General features: G+C 41.2%; 1 protein-coding gene across 2 annotated transcripts in view; it reads right to left on the bottom strand.

Moving 5' to 3' along the window:
• Positions 1-477: 477 nt before the first annotated feature.
• The window catches only part of CCDC62 (coiled-coil domain containing 62), a 40,994-nt gene continuing 18,210 nt past the window's right edge, over positions 478-23,261 (bottom strand). For both annotated transcript variants that reach the window (XM_049698100.1, XM_033440848.2), the window contains 5 exons: positions 20,448-21,173; positions 17,754-17,910; positions 14,115-14,240; positions 1,955-2,042; positions 478-1,260 (listed from right to left, as the gene is read on the bottom strand). In XM_049698100.1, coding sequence (XP_049554057.1) covers positions 1,989-2,042; positions 14,115-14,240; positions 17,754-17,910; positions 20,448-21,173 — 1,063 coding nt within the window. In that variant the 3' untranslated portion in view covers positions 478-1,260; positions 1,955-1,988. The remainder of the gene's footprint in view (positions 1,261-1,954; positions 2,043-14,114; positions 14,241-17,753; positions 17,911-20,447; positions 21,174-23,261) is intronic.

Raw genomic sequence — 23,261 nt, 5'->3', positions numbered from 1 at the left:
CTAGGCAAGTTGACATGCAGCCATAAAACTATCATAAAGAGAAGGAGAAAATTTAATATTTTGTTTCTCAGAAAGTCAGCCTCTCCAGGGACATTTCAGGTTTCTACCTTGGAGGCAATAGTTCAGAATCGACTACACACTACCTTTCTCAGTCTTGCTCTGTACAAACCAGCCTATCCTGGGCAGAAAGCAAGCATTTATAAAGAACATAGCCAAACCTCACCCAATTTCTCTTTTCAGCACCCTAATTAAAAAGGCTAAATGGGGTGGCTCCTCCACTCTCATGAAAATCACCTCTGAAGTAGCACTGAAACCTTTTAACAAAGGGGTATTTATACAGCACAATAGAACTTTGATATCTGCAATGCTTAAAAAAAATACATTCCCGTTCCTGAGGAAATTAACTTGCCAGGTTTGGTTTCAAGAGACTAACTTTCCTTATTTCACCCCTGTGTCATAAAAAGAAATCCCAGAAAATTATTTTTATTAGTAAAAATATTTTTTATTGACTGAAGCGGATCAGTATATTCTTTAAAAAATTACAAGTTAAAACAGAAATGTTTTAGTCTTTAATGATTAAAAAAAAAAGCATATAAAACTTGATCTTCCAGCAAGCTTTTGTTTGTATAAGTTGATAGGACTACGACTGACCCAGACAAGAGGGGGCTCTGCTCAGCTTGTGGAACAGAAGGACCTCGACTGTCAGTAACCCAGGAGATAGTTTCTGGTTTAAAATATTTTATATCATATCATTTTATGTCTTTACACAGCAAAGTTCAGGGCTGAAAACCACAAGAGAACATATTTCTCATAGATTTGGAGCTGACTCTGATAAGCTACTGGTTATAATTTAAATGTATGTGCAGGTTTTAAAAAAATCAGATAGTTAAAACAGCATTTTATATGTATGGATTCTCTATTTGATGTTCACACTTTGAAAGAGCTTCTCGAGTATTTAACTGTAGCGTGCATCTTTACAGAGAAGGCTTTTTCTCTCTTAGCATAATTCCAAGTTTGTATATTATATATAATATACAATTAGGTCTAATTTCTTACACATGAAAAATATTTCTTACACATGAAAATGGTTAACCTGAAGACAAACAAAATATAGATGTTTAAAAATTAACTTTCAGTCTCTGCTCCCCTTTGGTATTAAATGTTGCTTACGAAGGATTACAATCCTCTTTTTGTTTTCAAGGTTAAGTATTAGGTATTGATGTCTGCTTCCTGCCTTCCACATGGATGAGAAATCGGCTTCTGCGCAAAGGAAATGGAGTTAAATAAAAATCAATGAGCACTGGATGGTGTGCTGTAAACTCCCAGTCTCTAAAAAGTTAACTATATGTCTTGATTCTCATCAACATAAGGTCACGCAAAATATGATAAATATGAAAACTTCTCAGCAAAGAGAAAGAAGACAGGGAGACAGGGAGAGGGCTACTTACTGCTTTCAGGGTCTTGAAAATGCTCTTATGCTTAAGTGGAAAACAACGGAAACGATTTTACCTTTTAACTGATCAAAATGGATTCTAAAGAAACTTTGCCTATGAAATGAAGGTTTGATAGAAGGAAACACAAATCAAGAAAGTGCTTACTGGGTCAATAAGCCTTTTTATAAGACTTGAAACCCCACAGAAAGATTTCTTTCCAGACAGACATTCAGATGAAATGCTGACATGTGAGTTTACATTCCGATTTTGAAAGCTATATGAATTCACTTCCTTAGGTTTAAAATTCTGGGTACTGAGAACAAGAACTTTCTGATCTGCATTTCTCTTATAAGTAACTGACATTTTACTCTGATTAAATTTAGAAGGTGTGTATAAATAGGTCAAACAAAAGAGAAAGGATTACAGGTCACACAGACGCACTGCTGGGACTCCATATTATCAGTGCTCCCCAGTTACTTATTAAATATAGATATAAGGTGAGATAAGGAAAGGTGACTTACCCATGATCACCATGAATACATGAATTTGTTTTCTTCAATTACTGAGAAGGGTATTTTTTTCAGCTGACTCTTCTGAGACTTCCACATTCTACAAAACAACTCCCAAATTAATACCCAGGATAGAACAACTAGGAAATACTTAAGAGGACAATACACAAATATAGCGGAAATGCCTTTTAAAGACCTTAGGGAATTAATGAAATACAATGAAGTAATTTCATATAACCAACGTCATCCACCCAAAAGAGGTATTGATTTCCCGCTCATGTGTGGGGTCCCTGTCTCTAAACCGTAGCTGGAATGTTCTGTTTGCTTTACCATACGTGTATGGCTAAACCATGGCAATTGGCTGATGCCCAAATATAACTGGCTCTTTGTCAGCCTTTATATAGACTCTGCGGTGAGCCTGTAGTGAAGACAGTGGTCATCAAGAAGAATCAACAAGTCGTAGTGACACTTTAATTCATTACAGTGCCTACTGAGGGTGTAGCATTGTTAGGTCTGGGGGAAATATTAAAAAAGAAAAAGAAGAAAAAGAAGGAAAGAAGGGGAGAAGGAAGCTTGGAAAGACACCGGTAGACTCCAGCGGAGAACCTGGCCTTGCTCAGCCTCTGCCTCCTCCCACGGGGCCTACGTTTGAACCATGTTGGGATTATTCTCGGTGCTTCCAGACCTCTGTGCTCTTAATCATGCTGCTTCCTCTCTACTGGAAGAGGCTTCCTAGGTATTTTACACCCTGATGTATTTTATTTTATTTATTTAAAAACATCATTCTAGGGACTTCCTGGTGGCTCAGTGGTTGAGAATCCGCCTGCCAATGTAGGGGACATGGGTTCGAGCCCTGGTCTGGGAAGATCCCACATGCCGTGGAGCAACTAAGCCCGTGCGCCACAACTACTGAGCCTGCGCCCTACGGCCCGCGAGCCACAACTACTGAGCCCCTGTGCCACAACTACTGAAGCCCGCACGCCTAGAGCCCAAGCTCTGCAACAAGAGAAGCCACTGCAATGAGAAGCCCACGCACCACAACGAAGAGCAGCCCCCGCTCGCCGCAACTAGAGAAAGCCTGCGCGCAGCAATGAAGACCCAACGTGGCCAAAAATAAATAAATTTATAAAAAAAAAAAAAAAAGAAAAAAGGAAAGGTTAAGAACCCTGACAGGTCATCCCCACAGTTGCAAACTAGTGATGAGGATGTCCCATGTTCTGGTCAAAAGTCCAAATTCGGTTTCAGGCTGTGTCCCCCTGACCCCAACACCACAGGAAGCCTGCCATGGGTGAATGAGATGTGGCAGCTGTGCTTTCCTTTTTTCTCTATTTTTAACTTATTGGGGGTTTTTAAATAGTTAATACCTGAGCATGGTTTCAAAAATATATATATTCTTAAAAATATATATATATATTAAATATATATATATATATATATATATCCTTATTCCCATCCCATATGTAGAATACCACATGAATCTTTCAGCGTCCTGCTTCTTTTCACTTAATAGTATATCCTGGAAATATTTCTGCATCCAAGACCTTCCTATTCTGTCTCATGGTAATAGTCCATGTGCCACGGCTATTCACTCAGTTCCTTCTTGCTAGACACTTGGATCGTTTCCTAACTCTTGCTTGTTATAAAGCAATGCTGCCATGAAAAACTTGTACATATACCATTTTATACACATGCGGCTGTACCTGAACGAGAGATTCCCAAAGTGACACTGCCACTGCAAAGGGTCAGCTCTTCTGCAGTTTTTAGAAAACACTGACAGATTCCTTGCCAGAAGGACTGAATCGCTTTGTGCTCCCCCAGCAATGTGTGAGAGTGCCTATTTCAGAGAAAGACTTTGAATTAAGACCCTTGTCTTTAGCGACAGATGGCAAAACCCTGGTGAAGCAGACAGGCTGCTCAGAACTTACCCTGCCTTCCTTACTGCAAAAATTAAGAATTTTTTACAACAGTATTTACTTTTTCTGTAACCAGTTATACTCTGTTCAAAGGACCAGAGGGGAGGAGTTTGCAAAGTGCATTGCCAAGTAGACTTCTGTTAGTTAAAATTCTGTTTTCCCAGCATCTTTAGAATCAGTTAACAATCCATGGGAAAATATATTACATCTGAAGACAGTATTTTTTTCCAACTAAATGATTATCTGATTAGAATCATGTGGGATGTTAAGCAAGAGATTTAATCACCTGCCCTCCCCTGTAAAATGAATGGTTGAGATTGGATCTCTCTTTAGGATCTTTCTAGCTCAAATATTCTCTTAAACCAACTTTTCACCAACCTCAAATACCTTTAGCATTTTTTCAGTCTATACCTGAGGGTCACTGTTCTGCCTTTTTCCTGAACTCTTCCTATCAGTTCCATTCAAGGAGCATCCTCTGTAGCAGGTATGGCATGTGCTACACTGGGGAAGCCAGGATGAGTGAGAGGGGCTCCTTAACGCACGCACGGAGGAGCAGAGACCCATGGATGTAATCAGCTGTCATGTACTGTGACACGCACTCTGATGGAGATGTTACACAAACACACTCCCAGCTGTGCTACGAGGACAAAAGTGAGGGAGCTCCTGATTACATCTTAGGTAGGAATTTAACATAAAACCCTAAAGGAGAGGTTATTCTGAAATACAGTTGGTTCTGCTATGACACTTGTTTTGAAAACATACATTTGTTCCAACGCATCGGATATATTAGGGAACAACTTGAGTGTGATGTGAAGTTTGTTAATGTGCGACTTTGTCCACGAGAAACACTAGGGGAACTGGGCCGGGCCGTGTAGGAATACACGCCCCACGCCCCTCCACCACCACCCACGGCGTGTCACGAGCCACATCCATCCACATCTGCTGCTACGACTTTCCATCCACTAACCCTCCTTCTACCACTTTCCAGTAAGTCACAAGCTGCAACCTCCTCTCCGACGCCCAGTTCTACCTGCAGACTTCAGGTCTTTTTCAAGGTAAAGTGCCACATTTACGGCAATATTTGTGTATTTCTTAACTACTTAACATGTATAAAACTGTACTACCGTTTAAATTACATTTCTGTCCTTTTAAAAAATGGGTCACTAATAAAGTTTTTGAGTGTTATGCTCAAAACCCCATTTTCCCCATAAACTGTGTGGTTTTTATTGTGCAGGTTTGCACTGTGTGGTGATTTTTAGGAACCCATATGTCGCATTACAGCAGATATAACTGTAGTTATCAAAATATTAAACAGGACTGTGATATAATAATACATATCCTTTTTATTAGTGCATTAAATAATAAGATCTAGCAGCAGGCCTAATGGTCTGTAATGCTGAGGTAGTACTAAGTGTAAATGATATGTCAAGATACCCGTAATAACAGTAATATGGTAGGAAACTCTGTGATCTCTACTAATGACAGAGTCACAGGTAGTATGTACTATGATGGCTTGTTTCCTATATTCATAATTGAAGGAAGTGCTACATTTTAATTAGAGGTTAATAAAAATAACCTTAGTGTAATTTTTATCCCCGTCAAAGTTTATGGATCCCCTGAATTCTATTCAAAAAACTCTAATGAAAAATCTCTGCCCAACAAATCCATAAAGACAGGAAGTGGATGAGTGTCAGCCCGAGGCTGGGGGAGGCGGAGTGGGGAGAAACTGCCAGTGGGTACAAGGTTCTTCTGGAATGATGAAAATGTTCTACACTCAGACTATGGTGATGGTTGCACAACTTTGTAAATATACTAAAACCACTGAATTGTACACTTTTACATGGGAGAACTTTATGGTATGCACGTTATCCTTTAACAAAGTTGTTAAAAAACTTAAAAACCATCACCAATACTTAAAAATATGTTCTGCCCCAATGTAAATAAACTACTTCACTAATGCTTCAAAGATTTTGTCAAGAAAAAAATCTTCCTAGAAAACACCACAAGTCCATCATGGTTTCTACTCTGAAAAGCTTATACGGCACACATGGCACAAATACTTTTAAAAATCACGATTCAGGGAGCCCAGTATTCTTTAAGGTAATCTTTGCAATAACCTGTTGAAGCTAGTGGCAGTGAGCATGTTGATTCTAAAATGGTTAATGTCCTAGGTTCAGATCATCTGTCACACAGAAACTGCCCCATAGAACTCTGAGTCTAACAAAATTCCAATGTGAAGAAGAGCTAAGCAAGAAATGCCACCAGAGAGAGTATTTCATGGAACAAGGCGAGGATGTTCGCTCTCACTATTTCCATTCAGTATCGATCTGGAAGTCTTAGCCAGAGCAATAAGGTAAAGAAAAAGAAATAAGGCATAAAAATTAGAAAAAGAAATTCTTTATTCACAAATGACATGACTGTGTATGTAGAAAATCCTAAGAAGCTACAGAAAATCTACTAGAATAGGTGGATTTAGCAAAGATGCTTTTTTTTTTCTTATTAGTCATCAATTTTATACACATCAGTGTATACATGTCAATCCCAATCTCCCAATTCAGCACACCACCATCCCCACCACCCTGCGGCTTTCCCCCCTTGGTGTCCATATGTTTCTTCTCTACATCTGTGTCTCAACTTCTGCCCTGCAAACTGGATCATCTGTACCATTTTTCTAGGTTCCTTATACATGCGTTAATACATGATATTTGTTTCTCTCTTTCTGATTTACGTTACCCTGTATGACAGTCTCTAGATCCATCCACGTCTCAACAAACGACCCAGTTTCGTTCCTTTTTATGGCTGAGTATTATTCCACTGTATATAGGTACCACAACTTCTTTATCCATTCATCTGTCAATGGGCATTTAGGTTGCTTCCATGACCTGGCTATTGTAAATAGTGCTGCAGTGAACACTGGGGTGCATGTGTCTTTTTGAATTATGGTTTTCTCTGGGTATATGCCCAGTAGTGGGATTGCTGGATCATATGGTAATTCTATTTTTAGTTTTTTAAGGAACCTCCATACTGTTCTCCACAGTGGCTGTATCAATTTACATTCCCACAAACAGTGCAAGAGGGTTCCCTTTTCTCCACACCCTCTCCAGCATTTGTTGTTTGTAGATTTTCTGATGATGCCCATTCTAACTGGTGTGAGGCAATACCTCATTGTAGTTTTGATTTGCATTTCTCTAATAATTAGTGATGTTGAGCAGCTTTTCATGTGCTTCTTGGCCATCTGTATGTCTTCTTTGGAGAAATGTCTATTTAGGTCTTCTGCCCATATTTGGATTGGGTTGTTTGTTTTTTTAATATTGAGCTGCATGAGCTGTTTATATATTTTGGAGATTAATCCTTTGTCCTAATCCTTTGTCCATTGATTTGTTTGCAAATATTTTCTCCCATTCTGAGGGTTGTCTTTTTGTCTCTATGGTTTCCTTTGCTGTGCAAAAGTTTTTAAGTTTCATTAGGTCCCATTTGTTTATTTTTGTTTTTATTTCCATTATTCTAGGAGGTGGATCAAAAAAGATCTTGCTGTGATTTATGTCAAAGAGTGTTCTTCCTATGTTTTCCTCTAAGAGTTTTATAGTGTCCGGTCTTACATTTAGGTCTCGAATCCATTTTGAGTTTATTTTTGTGTATGGTGTTAGGGAGTGTTCTAATTTCATTCTTTTACACGTAGCTGTCCAGTTTTCCCAGCACCACTTATTGAAGAGACTGTCTTTTCTCCATTGTATATCCTTGCCTCCTTTGTCATAGATTAGTTGACCATAAGTGTGTGGGTTTATCTCTGGGCTTTCTATCTTATTCCATTGATCTGTTTCTGTTTTTGTGCCAGTATCATATTGTCTTAATTATTGTAGCTTTTTAGTATAGTCTGAAGTCAGGGAGTCTGATTCCTCCAGCTCTGTTTTTTTCCCTCAAGACTGCTTTGGCTATTCGGGGTCCTTTGTGTCTCCATACAAATTTTAAGACTTTTTGTTCTAGTTCCGTAAAAAATGCCATTGGTAATTTGATAGGGATTGCATTGAATCTGTAGGTTGCTTTGGGTAGTATAGTCATTTTCACAGTATTGGTTCTTCCAATCCAAGAACATGGTATATCTCTCCATCTGTTGGTATCATCTTTAATTTCTTTCATCAGTGTCTTATCGTTTTCTGCATACAGGTCTTTTGTCTCCCTAGGTAGGTTTATTCCTAGGTATTTTATTCTTTTTGTTGAAATGGTAAATGGGAATGTTTCCTTAATTTCTCTTTCAGATTTTTCATCATTAGTGTATAGGAATGCAAGAGATCAATGTGCATTAATTTTGTACCCTGCAGCTTTACCAAATTCATTGACTAGCTCTAGTAGTTTTCTGGTGGCGTTTTTAGAATTCTCTATGTATAGTGTCAATCTGCAAACAGTGACACTTTTACTTCTTCTTTTCCAATTTGTATTTCTTTTATTTCTTTTTCTTCTCTGACTGCCGTGGCTAGGACTTCCAAAACTACGTTGAATAATAGTGGTGAGAGTGGACATCCTTGTCTTGTTCCTGATCTTAGAGGAAAGGCTTTCAGTTTTTCAACACTGAGAATGATGTTTGCTGTGGGTTTGTCATATCTGGCCTTTATTATGTTGAGATAGGTTCCCTCTATGCCCACTTTCTGGAGAGTTTTTATCATAAATGGATGTTGAATTTTGTCAAAAGTTTTTCTGCATCTATTGAGATAATCATATGGTTTTTATTCTTCAATTTGTTAATATGGTATATCACATCGATTGATTTGCGTATATTGAAGAATCCTTGCATTCCTGGGATAAATCCCACTTGATCATGGTGTATGATCCTTTTAATGTGTTGTTGGATTCTGTTTGCTAGTATTTTGTTGAGGATTTTTGCATCTATATTCATCAGTGATATTGGTTTGTAATTTTCTTTTTTTGTAGTATCTTTGTCTGGTTTTGGTACCAGGGTGATGGTGGCCTCATAGAATGAATTTGGGAGTGTTCCTTCCTATGCAATTTTTTGGAAGAGTTTGAGAAGGATGGGTGTTAGCTCTTCTCTAAATGTCTGATAGAATTCACCTGTGAAGCGATCTGGTCCTGGACTTTTGTTTGTTGGAAGACATTTAATCACAGTTTCAATTTCATTACTTGTGATTGGTCTGTTCATATTTTCTGTTTCTTCCTGGTTCAGTCTTGGAAGGTTATCTCTTTCTAAGAATTTGTCCATTTTATTGGCATAGAGTTGCTTGTAGTAGTCTCTTAGGATGCTTTGTATTTCTGCAGTGTCTGTTGTAACTTCTCCTTTTTCATTTCTAATTTTATTGATTTGAGTCCTCTCCCTCGTTTTCTTGATGAGTCTGGCTAATGGTTTATCACTTTTGTTTATCTTCTCAAAGAACCAGCTTTTAGTTTTATTGATCTTTGCTATTGTTTTCTTTGTTTCCATTTCATTTATTTCTGCTCTGATCTTTATGATTTCTTTCCCTCTGCTAACTTCGGGTTTTGTTTGTTTGTCTTTCTCTAGTTCCTTTAGGTGTAAGGTTAGATTGTTTATTTGAGATTTTTCTTGTTTCTTGAGGTAGGCTTGTATAGCTATAAACTTGCCTCTTAGAGCTGCTTTTGCTGCATCCCATAGGTTTTGGATGGTTGTGTTTTCATTGTCATTTGTCTCTAGGTATTTTTTGATTTCCTCTTTGATTTCTTCAGTGATCTCTTGGTTATTTAGTAACGTATTGTTTAGCCTCCATGTGTTTGTGTTTTTTACGTTTTTTTCCCTGTAATTCATTTCTAATCTCATAGCATTGTGGTCAGAAAAGATGCTTGATATGATTTCAATTTTCTTAAATTTACTGAGGCTTGATTTGTGACCCAAGATGTGATCTATCCTGGAGAGTGTTCCGTGCGCACTTGAGAAGAAAGTGTAATCTGCTGTTTTTGGATGGAATGTCCTATAAATATCAATTAAATCTATCTGGTCTATTGTGTCATTTAAAGCTTCTGTTTCCTTATTTATTTTCATTTTGGATGATCTGTCCATTGGTGTAAGTGAGGTGTTAAAGTCCCCCACTATTATTGTGTTACTGCCAATTTCCTCTTTTATAGCTGTTAGCAGTTGCCTTATGTATTGAGGTGCTCCTGTGTTGTGTGCATATATATTTATAATTGTTACATCTTCTTCTTGGATTGATCCCTTGATCATTATGTAGTGTCCTTCCTTGTCTCTTGTAACATTCTTTATTTTAAAGTCTATTTTGTCTGATATGAGTATTGCTACTCCAGCTTTCTTTTGATTTCCATTTGCATGGAATATCTTTTTCCATCCCCTCACTTTCAGTCTGTATGTGTCCCTAGGTCTTGAAGTGGGTCTTGTTTTTGTATCCATTCAGCAAGCCTGTGTCTTTTGGTTGGAGCATTTAATCCATTCATGTTTAAGGTAATTATCGATATGTATGTTCCTATGACCATTTTCTTAATTGTTTTGGGTTTGTTTTTGTAGGTCCTTTTCTTCTCTTGTGTTTCCTACTTAGAGAAGTCCCTTTAGCATTTGTTGTAGGGCTGGTTTGGTGGTGCTGAATACTCTTAGCTTTTGCTTGTCTGTAAAGCTTTTGAGTTCTCCATCGAATCTGAATGAGATCCTTGCCGGGTAGAGTAATCTTGGTTGTAGGTTCTTCCCTTTCATCACTTTAAGTATATCACGCCACTCCCTTCTGGCTTGTAGAGTTTCTGCTGAGAAATCAGCTGTTAACCTTATGGGAGTTCCCTTGTATGTTATCTGTCGTTTTTCCCTTGCTGCTTTCAATACTTTTTCTTTGTCTTTAATTTTTGCCAATTTGATTACTATGTGTCTCAGCCTGTTTCTCCTTGGGTTTATCCTGTATGGGACTCGCTGCACTTCCTGGACTTGGGTGGCTATTTCCTTTCCCATGTTAGGGAAGTTTTCAACTATAATTTCTTCAAATATTTTCTCTGGTCCTTTCTCTCTCTCTTCTCCTTCTGGGACCCCTATAATGTGAATGTTTTTGCGTTTAATGTTGTTCCAGAGGTCTCTTAGGCTGTCTTCATTTCTTTTCATTCTTTTTTCTTTATTCTGTTCCACAGCAGTGAATTCCACCATTCTGTCTTCCAGGTCACTTATCCGTTCTTCTGCCTCAGTTAGTCTGCTATTGATTCCTTCTAGTGTAGTTTTCATTTCAGTTACTGTATTGTTCATCTCTGTTTGTTTGCTCTTTAATTCTTCTAGGTCTTTGTTAAACATTTCTTGCATCTTCTCGATCTTTGCCTCCATTCTTTTTCTGAGGTCCTGGATCATCTTCACTATCATTATTCTGAATTCTTTTTCTGGAAGGTTGCTTATCTCCACTTCATTTAGTTGTTTTTCTGGGTTTTTATCTTGTTCCTTCATCTGGTACATAGCCCTCTGCCTTTTCATCTGGTCTATCTTTCTGTGAATGTGGTTTTTGTTCCACAGGCTGCAGGACTGTAGTTCTTCTTGCTTCTGCTGTGTGCCCTCTGGTGGATGAGGCTATCTAAGAGGCTTGTGCAAGTTTCCTGCTAGTGTTGGAGGGTCTCCTGCAGAGGTGGGCGGTGGCTGTGGCTCACCATGGGGACCAGGACACTGGCAGCAGAAGTTCTGGGAAGTACTCCTTGGCGTGAGCCCTCCCACAGTCTGCCATCAGCCCCACCAAAGAGCCCAGGTAGCAAAGATGCAATTTATAAAAGGCAATTATCGTTCTTTATATCATCAACAAACAATTTGAGAATGAAATTTAAAATACCACATATGATGGCATCAATAAACAAAATGTTAGGAATAAATTTTTAAAAAGATGTGTAATGGGGCTTCCCTGGTGGCGCAGTGGTTAAGAATCCGCCTGCCAATGCAGGGGACACGGGTTAGAGCCCTGGTCCGGGAAGATCCCACATGCTGCGAAGCAACTAAGCCCGTGTGCCACAACTACTGAGCCTGTGCTCTAGAGCCCACAAGCCACAACTACTGAGCCCGCGTGCCACAGCTACTGAGCCTGTGCACCTAGAGCCCGTGCTCTGCAACGAGAAGCCACCGCAATGAGAAGCCCGTCGACACAACTAGAGAAAGCCCATGCACAGCAACGAAGACCCAATGCAGCCAAAAATTAATACATTAGTAAAATAAATTAAAAAGAAATGTGTAAGACCCCTACAATGAAAACTACAAAATATGGTTTAAGAGAAAAGAAGGAAGACATAAGCAACTGGAGATATACTCTGTTCACAGATGTCAATCCTTCCCAAAGTGATCCGTAGATTCAATGAAATCACAATACCAGAGGGCACTTTAAAAAAACTGACACGTTGACTCTAAAATTGCTATGGACCTGGCAAAGGGCCTAGAATAGGCAAAAGAATTTTGCAAACAGAGTCAAGGATGTATACTGATTTCAAGATTTCCTATAGAGTTATGTAATCAATTTGGTGTGGTATTGGTGTAAGGAGAACAACCATATCAATGGAACGGATTGGAGACTCCAGAAATAGACCCTTGAATATACAGTCAACGGATTTTCAATAAAGATGCTGAAAGTAATTCAATGGAGAAAGGACAGTCTTTTCAACAAATGATGACGATGATGGAGCTAAAGTCTGTATGGAGAAAAATGAACCTTGATCTTTACTTCACACCATCCACAAAATTTAAATAAGAGATAAACCATAGACCTAAACAGAACCAAAAAACTTCTAGGAGGAGAAAATATTCACAACCTTGAGGTAGACTTCTTGGAACAAAAAACACACCATTAAAAAAAAAAAAAAAAGGATAAATTGGACTTCATCAAAATTTCAAATTTCTGCTCTTTTATTCTTAAGAGAATGAAAAGGCAAGCCACAAACTAGGAGAAAATATTAATAATATATTTGACAAAAGATAAAGAACTTGTGTCTAGACTATATGAAAAACTCTTACAACTCAATTAATATAAAAGGAAACAATCAAATTAAAAATGGGCAAAGGACTTAAAGACACTGCACAGAAGAAGACATATGAAGGGCCAAAGAGCACATGAAGATGCACATCATTAGGTTAACAGGAAAATGCAAATTATTCAATGGCAACGAGATGCCATTTCAGATCTACTAGAATGGCTAAAATCAAATGGACCGACAAAATCAAGGTTGGGGGCTTCCCTGGTGGCGCAGTGGTTGAGAGTCCACCTGCCGATGCAGGGGACACAGGTTCGTGCCCCGGTCCGGGAAGATCCCACATGCCGTGGAGCGGCTGGGCCAGTGAGCCATGGCCGCTGAGCCTGTGCGTCCGGAGCCTGTGCTCCGCAACGGGAGAGGCCACAACAGTGGGAGGCCCGCGTGCCGCAAAAAAAAAAAAAAAAAAAAACACAATGAAAGAAGAAGAGGAAAGAGGAGGGAGAAGAAGGAAGGAAGGAAGGAAAGAGGGAGGGAGGGAAGGAGAAGGAACTGTTAGTGATTAAGAGAGACCTTAAGGGACTTATCCAAGTGCAAAGTATGGACCTCGGTTGAGTATTGATTTGAATAACGAGTAAAAAGACATTTTTGAGATAAATGGGGAAACCTTAACCTGGTCTAGTCATTAGACGAAATTAAAGAGTTCCTGTTAATTTGGCTGGGTGTGAAAAAAGTCCTTATCTGTTAGAGCTACAGAATGAAGTACATATGAGTGAAATGATATGATGTCTAGGATTTGCTTTAAAATGTTTCAGGAGATGGGCTTCCCTGGTGGCGCAGTGGTTGAGAGTCCGCCTGCCGATGCAGGGGACGCGGGTTCGTGCCCCAGTCCGGAAAGATCCCACATGCCGCGGAGCGGCTGGGCCCCTGAGCCATGACTGCTGAGCCTGCGCGTCTGGAGCCTGTGCTCCGCAACGGGAGAGGCCACAGCAGTGAGAGGCCCGCGGACCGCAAAAAAAAAAAAAAAAAAAAAAAAAGTTTCAGGAGAAAACAGGTACGGATGGGGGAAGATGAAACAAAACAGCAGAAAGCCGATGGCTACTGAAGCTCTGTGACTGGAAGTATTCTTTCTACATCTGTATTTGAAATTTTCTACAATAAAATATTTTTTAAAAATCCCCCAGAATGTACGTGCATGTGCCCAGGTAACTGGAAAGAGGAAGTCTGGGTGTGGCGACATCTGAGTATGACTTTCTCTTTCTCCTTAAACCCAGCCTGCTACCTCCTCCCCTTTCATTCTAACAGAAAGGGACGTTTGCGCACAACGACTGGAGTGTTTGCATACTACAGATGGGGTCAAAAGAAAAGGAACCACGTACATTTTTGGCGGTGCTGCTGAGATTCTCAGAGCTGATGGGGAGCAGAGTGCTCAGCTCCAGATCTGTAACCATCTGACGGGATTCTGCCAGCAAACGCTGAAGCTTGCTTGTGGGAGAAAAATCATCCTGGGAAAGCAACACAATTCCAGCATTCATGAAATCAAGAAGCACTTTTCATTGTTTATGTTTACAAGTACAATGTAACAAACACAAATGTTAACTGTTCATTAATGTTTGACTTTATTTTTCGTTTTGTTTTGGTTTTTTTTTTTGCGGTACGCGGGCATCTCACTGCCGTGGCCTCTCCCGTTGCAGAGCACAGGCTCCGGATGCGCAGGCTCAGCGGCCATGGCTCACGGGCCCAGCCTCTCCACGGCATGTGGGATCCTCCCGGACCGGGGCACGAACCCGTGTCCCCTGCATCAGCAGGCAGACTCTCAACCAGTGCGCCACCAGGGAAGCCCAATGTTTGACTTTAGGTATTACATATCAAAGCAGGGCATTAAACACTAGAAGAACCAAATTCCATTTATTTCTTAGAACCTACTTTGCTAAATAATTTGACTTAAACAGAACTTACTACAACTAATTAAGTAACATCCATGTGATAAGAGAATCCTAGGCATTGTTTACCTCTCTTAAATCAACTTGCCAAGGCTGTAATTACCAGGTCAAAATACTTAAAAAAATGCAACTTTAACACTAAATCTTGTTAGCTTTTAAAAATAAGTGGAGGGCTTCCCTGGTGGTGCAGTGGTTAAGAGTCTGCCTGCCGATACAGGGGACACGGGTTCGTGCCCCGGTCTGGGAAGATCCCACGTGCCGCAGAGCGGCTGGGCCCATGAGCCATGGCCGCTGAGCCTGTGCGTCCGGAGCCTGTGCTCCGCAGCGGGAGAGGCCGCAACAGTGAGAGGTCCGCATACTGCAAAAAAAAAAAAAAAAAAAGTGGAAATATGCCTTAGTTTGTTTATTCTTATTTAATTTTCAACTTTGTGTAAAAAGCTTTCCACAGTGTACAATCTGTGAGTTTTCCACAGTGGACATAACAATTAACTGTACAATTAAGTGTACAGGGGCTTCCCTGGTGGCGCAGTGGTTAAGAATCCGCCCGCCAATGCAGGAGACACGGATTCGATCCCTGGTCTGGGAAGATCCCACATGCCACGGAGCAGCTAAGCCCATGCACCACAACTACTCAGCCTGCGCTCTATAGCCCGCGAGCCACAACTACTGAGCCCACATGCCACAACTACTGAAGCCCGCGCGCCTAGAGCCTGTGCTCCGCAACAAGAGAAGCCACCGCAATGAGAAGCCCACGCACCACAACGAAGAGTAGCCCCTGCTCGACACAACTAGAGAAAGCCCACGCGCAGCAACGAAGACCCGACGCCCCCAAAAATGACTAATTAATTGTACAATCTGATGACTTCCTACATACATGTGTACATGAGTACACACCCATGAAGCCATCCCCACAATGAATACGGGTCGCGTTTATCACGCCTCTGGCCCTTTGGAATTCCTGCCTCTATGAGTGCCTCCTCGCCATTCCCAGACAACTACTGATCTGCTTTCAGTCACCAGAGATTAGTTTGCATCTTCTAGAGTTTTATATAGATGCATTACATACTTTTGTCTGTCTGGCTTCTTTCATTCAGCATAATTATCTTGAGATTTACCTATGCTGCGTGTGTATAGATAGTTCATTCCTTTTTATTGCTGAGAAGTACTCCATTGTATGGATATACCACAGTTTTATCTATTCACTTACTGCAGTATATTTGGGTTGTTTCCAGTTTTTTTAGCGAGTGCAAATAAAGCTGCTTTAATATTTCTGTGGACGTATGTTTCCATTTCTCTAGGAGTAGAACAGCTGGGTCATATGGTAGGTGTATATTTAATTTTTTTTTTAAGTAGTTTTTTAATAGAAAGTACCCAGTGTTTTCCAGAGTGGCTCTACCATTTACAGTCTCACCATCAGTGAACAAAAGTCCCAGGTGCTCCGGATCCTAGTCAACACTTTGGTGCAGTCAATTTTGAACAAAGAGAACTAACAGTCATCAAATACCCATTAGGGGCCAGGCCCTCCAATATCCCCTTAAAACCAAGCAACTGTGATGTTATAACTGCACATTTGCAGGCGAAGAAACTGAGGCTCAAAGAAATTAAATAACTGTACTAACGTCACTGAGCTAAGACAAAGCAAAACCGGGATTTGAACCCAACTCATCTTCCCGGATATCTTCCCAAAATAACACCAAAAATAACTAAGTTTACTTGAACTTATTTTCTTTACAAACCACCTGCAAGGGGGACCCCATTCATGTTGGAAACACTGGCTCATCCACAATAATGACACTGTAGACACAACCTCACTGCCTGTCTGTAGGGCCGTGGACAGACTATGGTTTATTCAATCACTGGACCCTGCACATCAAGCAACAATCAAAATGAAGAGGCTATAGGTCCACGGTGTCAGCACAGATGAAGGTCACAAAACACTGACAAAGCTGGAAAATCACATCAGAAAGGATACAGACGGCAGTTTACCATTCATGTACATCTTAAACAAAACAATAGTATGTAATTTTTTTAAAAATTGTGGTATAGTTGCTTTACAACGTTGTGTCAGTTTCTGCTGTACAACGAAGTGAATCAGCTATGTGTATACATATATCCCCTCCCTCTTGGACCTCCCTCCCTCCCTCCCCCCCTCCCCCCCCCATATAGGTCACCACAGAGCAGTGAGCTGAGCTTCCCTATGCTATACGGCAGGTGCCCACTAGCTATCTGTTGTACACGTGGTAGTGTATATATGTCAATCCCAATCTCCCAATTCATCCCCCTCTTCCCCCGCGCTGTGTACACATGTCTGTTCTCTGCGTCTGCGTCTCTATTCCTGCCCTTAAGTATACACTTTTATGTAAAACATAAAAGCATAAAGCAAGCATGGATGCAACTTCAGGGTAGTGGTTAACTGGTGGGGGTGGAGGGTAGGCACAGGCAGAATGACACATGAACTTACCCTCTATCTGTAACATTTTATTTATTTCACAAGTTGAAAAATAAAGCAAATATGGCAAAATGTCAACGTGTTAAATCCGAATGTAAGTACATAGTAACTTGTATTTTTCATTTTCTGTGTGTTTAAAATATTTATTAAAAATAGATAGATCAGTCACCTGGAGGGCCTGAGGGACATCCTACCTGAAGTTATCTATAGGATATTTAAAGAAAAGAGAAGGTAAATAATTATGACTTCAGTTAAGTAATAGAAATTAAAGTCCTATAATTAAAAAACAAAACCTGAAGAATAGCCAAAATTAAGCACACTAACAGTAGTGCTCTAGGGGAATTAAAAGTATGCTGGGAGGGCTTCCCTGGTGGCGCAGTCGTTGGGAGTCCGCCTGCCGATGCCGGGGACACGGGTTCGTGCCCTGGTCCGGGAGGATCCCACATGCTGCGGAGCGGCTGGGCCCGTGGGCCATGGCCGCTGGGCCTGAGTGTCCCGAGCCTGTGGTCTGCAACGGGAGAGGCCACGACAGTGAGAGGCCCGTGTACGGCAAAAAAAAAAAAAAAAAGTATGCTGGGGAGAAGTCTTGCTTGAATAAGCTGGGTATTTCTAAGCGAAATACAAACCTTTTCACTGGGCAATGCTGCATCTTTGTTGACTAACAAAATCTTAGATGAGTTCTTTTTATCAGAAGAGGACTCCATCTCTATCAACTTCTCATCCTCTCTTAAGGCAGATTTTGAAGAACCCAAACAGTGGGACTGCTGGCTGGCAATCAGCTCACTGTGAATAATAAAACAAAAACAAAAACAGGCATCTTGAAACAAGAGCAGACACATGTCACCAATACTGTTATACTTGAAAGTATCTCAACAGGACAAAAAAAAAAAAAAATGTTTTCTTTTCTGATGATGAAGCTCAAGTTTGAATAGAACATTAGAGACTTGAGCAGAATATTTGTGTTGAATATTAGAAATGAATGCATACCTTTAGCAGTAAGAATTAAAACCAAATTCCTCGTTCAAGGGTAACTACAGAAGAGAGAATTGCCCTCCTCCCCACACCCACAAAAAAAAAAGCAAAGAAAAGAAGGTGTGAGAGACGAGATCATCCAAAAGAGGAAAAAAATGAATACAGCGTAAGGTTAAACATGGAAGATTCTAGGTTTTTGGTTTCTGAGACTGATTTTTGTTAATGGTCTTCTACGAGTCCTTCTGTGAAAGCAGAATGGCACTGTTGTGGGTCCTTGATTCTTCCATAGGGTCTCAGTAGTTAGAGAACAGACACGTGCAGCTAAGTTTCTGGTGCGTTGTTAACACCGGGCTCAAAGCAGAGCTGAGAGCAAGAGACCCTGGAAACCTCTTCCTCCCACAGGCCCCGTGAGGCAGGCAGAGCAGGCCGCGGCGGCTGCCCCCTCCACACATAAACCCCTGCACGGCAAATGGAACGGTGGTATAAATGTGACCATTTTAGTCAGGTGATGAAGTAGGTACACAAGCTCGTATAATCTAAGGAAAAACAGGAAAACATCATTATCTTTTCCACTTAATCACGCGTTTGTCATGCGATGCCTTGGCCTCTGCTGGCAGAACGAGAAGTCACTTGAATCATTTCAAGCCACGGAGGTCAAAAGGGCCTTGAAAGAAAACTCTGAAATTGTCTTTGAATTTCTTTCATACACTAAGTTTAATATGTGTCCGCTCTGCTCTTAAAATTACTTAACACAAGCTTTTCCCTTAATATATGCGTGTTCTTGTTCAATAGTGAAAAATAGGAAGTTGTGCCCTCCTGGTACTTGCAATTATCTAAGATGATCTTTAAAAACCAAATATGAATAGATAATATTTAGTGTAAAAACCAGTTTTTGTTGACAGAATAACTGTATGATTTTTAAGCGACTCAGGCTTCTAAAAGGGCCAAACGATAATCCAAACAATGAAAATACCAGAAGGGAAGTTCAATCATAGAGTCCTATGAAAGTCAATGTGATGATTAAAATAAGGCTCTCAAAACAGAGGCTTCATCCTTTCTGTAATTTAAGATCAAAGAGCTAGGTTTGCTTTAACAATAGCAGACATTAGTGTAGCACCCCTCAACTAACTACAAGATTCAGCAATTCGAACAGTAAGATGAGCCTGAAAAATGCAGCATATGCCAGAAACTAATCCATTTTTTTTCTCTTAAAAAAACCAGTTGGATAAGGGTGGTCAAAAGGCACAAGCTTCCAGTTATGAGATACATAAGAACTAGGGATTTCATGTACAGTAGGATTAATGTAATTAACACTGCTGTAGGTTATATATAAAAGTTGTTGAGGGCTTCCCTGGTGGCGCAGTGGTTGAGAGTCCGCCTGCCGATGCAGGGGACACGGGTTTGTGCCCCGGTCCGGGAAGATCCCACATGCTGCGGAGCGGCTGGGCCCGTGAGCCACGGCCGCTGAGCCTGCGTGTCCGGAGCCTGTGCTCCGCAACGGGAGAGGCCACAACAGTGAGAGGCCCGCGTACCGCAAAAAAAAAAAAAAAAAAAAAAAAAAGTTGTTGAGAAAGTAAATCCTAAGAGTTCTCATCACAAGGAAAAAATATATTTTTCTCTTTGTCTTTTATTTTGTGTCTCTATGAGATGATGGATGGTCACTAAACCTACTGTGGTCATCATTTCCTGATGCACTGGAATCATTATGCCGAACACCTTAAACTTATACAGTGCTGTATGCCAGTTATATCTCAATAAAACTGGAAAAAAAAGAAACCAATAACTGTTACCAGCTTATTAGATACAAATATTCTTTCTCCTGCATGATTTTTAAAAGTAACAAAGTTTGGGAAATGTAAAGTAAACACAAAGGCCAAAGCAGTTGGATGTGTAAATAAGCCAATGGGGGCAAAAAGAATGTCTTATCTGGGGTCTAGGGAATGTAATCTGGACATGAAAGAAACGGCTTATCGATTCAAAAGGATCCTGGCTGAGGAATGCTCCGCAGCAGCATTCTACCCTGTAAAGTGACCTCCCCGTTCGTTTTAAAATAAAACATGTTTGCTCAGCTCATGACAACTGGCTTTGTTTTTAAGCAAAACTTTTGCCTCAGAAGCTGTCCTAGGCACAAACTTCTCACTGGAATCCAACACAGCCTCTGTACAATCAAAAACTTAACAGCCTACCCTGTGATGAAAAGAGGAAACCGTTTGTCAAACCGCAATTTCTGTTTGTAAACACTGCTTTCCGTTTCACAGTTGGCATGAAGTGGCTACTGCAGCCCTTTTAGAGTTCTCAGAACAGTAAGTAGGTTCCCTGGGTGTTTATAAACATGAAACAAGACTGACCTGGTAGAGGAGTTGTATTTGGTTCCACTGGCACTTTCCGAACAAGTGCACACCGATTTGTGGCGCACGATTCTCTGCACTCTGGAAGGCTTGAAGATGCTCATCCATTCCACGTCAGACAGGTGGCCTGGAGCTTCGATTATGAAGTTACTCGGGTGGCAGCACTTGGATTCCCACATGTCGCTTTCATCCAGACAGGCTTCGCTTTTATGGCAACATGAGACTCCAGACCTTTCCAGGTGATCTTGACATTTGACATCTAGCTTTTCTGGTTGTTTTGAACCAGAACAGTTGGCCAGGCCCAGGTAAAGGCTGATGTCATGCCACTTTTCATCGGCTACAGATGTTGATGTTTCCGAGCGTTGTTTCTCTTCATTCTGAATCCCACCTCCATTACCTTTTGGTGATCTTGCGTGGATCTTGCAAAATGTACTTTTGTTTTCGGGTTCAGTCTGGATTTTTCCTCCCGGAGACCAAGACTTTTGTTTCTCCACTAAGTCTTTTGCAAGCAGAGATGAGATAGCAATTACACTTTTTCCCCCAAATGAAGTATTAACCTGTAGTTTCTTCTCTTTGCATACATCATAAGAGCTCTCGTCTGACTTATTTTGTTGAACCAACGTGGTCTCAAATTTTTGGTCCTTAACCAGTGACTTCTGATTTTCCTCCCTCTTAAAATCGACTTTTAGGTGGTTATTTTCAAGGTCTGATAAACACATTTCTCTGCTATGGTGGCATTACAAAAAACGGAAGTTATAAGATACACTTGATACTGTCGTTCTAAATAGTTCACTCAAACCTCATCAGCTGAGCTAAACCCTAGTAAGACCCATTTGTCTGAGTTGAAAATATGAGGTAGAATTTTTATATTCTTCGGAGCCCAATTTTAGCCCAACCTCCTCCAGGAAGTCTTGCCAACCACCACACCCACCCCCCTCTTCCCATCCTTAATGTCCACTGCACTGACTCTCCATACTGCAAATCATTCTCTTACTGTATATATTAATATATATCTAATTAATCAGATAGCAAATTTCCTATTCTAACTATATCATTCACTGTTTCATACATATAAAAGTTTTGTCAAAAGATTCTTAAGGGGCTTCCCTGGTGGCGCAGTGGTTGAGAGTCCGCCTGCCAATGCAGGGGACGCGGGTTCGTGCCCCGGTCCGGGAGGATCCCACATGCCGCGGAGCGGCTGGGCCCGTGAGCCATGGCCACTGTGCCTGTGCGTCCGGAGCCGGTGCTCCGCAACGGGAGAAGCCGTAACAGTGAGAGGCCCGCGTACCGCAAAAAACAACCAAAAAAAAGGGGCTTTCCTGGTGGCGCAGTGGTTGAGAGTCCGCCTGCCGATGTAGGGGACGCGGGTTCATGCCCCGGTCCAGGAGGATCCCACATGCCGCGGAGCGGCTGGGCCCGTGAGCCATGGCCACTGTGCCTGCGCGTCCGGAGCCTGTGCTCCGCAACGGGAGAAGCCACAACAGTGAGAGGCCCGCGTACCGCAAAAAAAAAAAAAAAAAAAAAAGGGGCTTCCCTCGTGGCGCAGTGGTTGAGAGTCCGCCTGCCAATGCAGGGGACACGGGTTCGTGCCCCGGTCCGGGAAGATCCCACATGCCGCGGAGCGGCTGGGCCCGTGAGCCATGGCCGCTGAGCCTGCGCTCCGCAACGGGAGAGGCCACAGCAGTGAGAAGCCCGCGTACCGCAAAAAAAAAAAAAAAAAAGATTCTTAAGGTTTTTGTTCACATGTAGAAGCATTTTTAATCCTCCTGGAACCTAAGACGGCCTTTAACATACACTAAGTGTTCTGTAAATACTTGTTGATTGATCTGTTATTTCTCTTCCTAATTCACAGTTAAATAGACATAAAGTCAGGATTGAAAGGCAATGGAGAGTCAAGGTACAACGATAATTGGCAAGTGCCAGATGTGCTCACCTGCTGCATTCATGACCCTCCCATTCACCTGCTGGATGCCTATGTATCTATATATGGAAAACTGGTCTAAGGTAAAAGTGACACCACATGTGCATAAAATAAAAATCATTGTGATAAACCTTCTAATAAATTGTCAAAGTTTTTCATGTCACACCTATTCAGGTGTTCTAATCTGTATGATTCTGATCCCTCCTTCTAGAATGGGATAAGCCACTTTATGTTCTTAAAGAATAACCTCAATCATCCAGCCCAGGTACCTTCCAGGGGAAATGCAGTGAAAAAAGGAGAAAGAGCCAATAGGTTAGGGGCTTCTGCCTGCAAGAGGTCGCTGGGTTGGTCTGGTGTTTATGAGTAGCAGCCACAGCTGGGATACAGAGCAATGGTGCGACAACCCCCAGCAAAAGACCTCGAAGAAGAGTACAGCACATGCAGCAAAGTGTGGGTGAGTCCCCAGTTCTACTGTCTGTAGCAACAGCTGCTCCTTACATCCCTCCCTGCAACTCTGACCACCCCCATCCTGAACTCCACCCTCCGGGGAAAGGAGCTGCGTCATCCAGCCCAGCTTCTGCTCCTATGTGCGGTGATGGGGAACTCCCTGAATTCCTGTTCCTTTCCATGACTCCCTGTACCATTTCTGCTTGTAAAAGTGGACTCAATTTAACTGTGGGGCAGTTGTATGCTTGTTAAATTAAACCAGACCTCATATATTTATATTTTAATTTTACAGAAACCAATTTAATTCACACACTGCCTTTTATAGGTAGGAGTAGACGTCTCCCCCTATTCACAAGGAAAATGGGAAAATCAGGCTGAGAGCAGAGATCACCCTCAGCTGAACTTCTACTGCAGTTATTTATACCATTCTTTGGCATTATTTTAAG

The sequence above is a fragment of the Orcinus orca genome, chromosome 15 (genome assembly GCF_937001465.1).
Source record: "Orcinus orca chromosome 15, mOrcOrc1.1, whole genome shotgun sequence".
NCBI classification, from domain to species: domain Eukaryota; kingdom Metazoa; phylum Chordata; class Mammalia; order Artiodactyla; family Delphinidae; genus Orcinus; species Orcinus orca.
The sequence above is the reverse complement of the archived record's forward strand: the minus strand, read 5'-3'. Positions and strand labels throughout refer to the sequence as shown.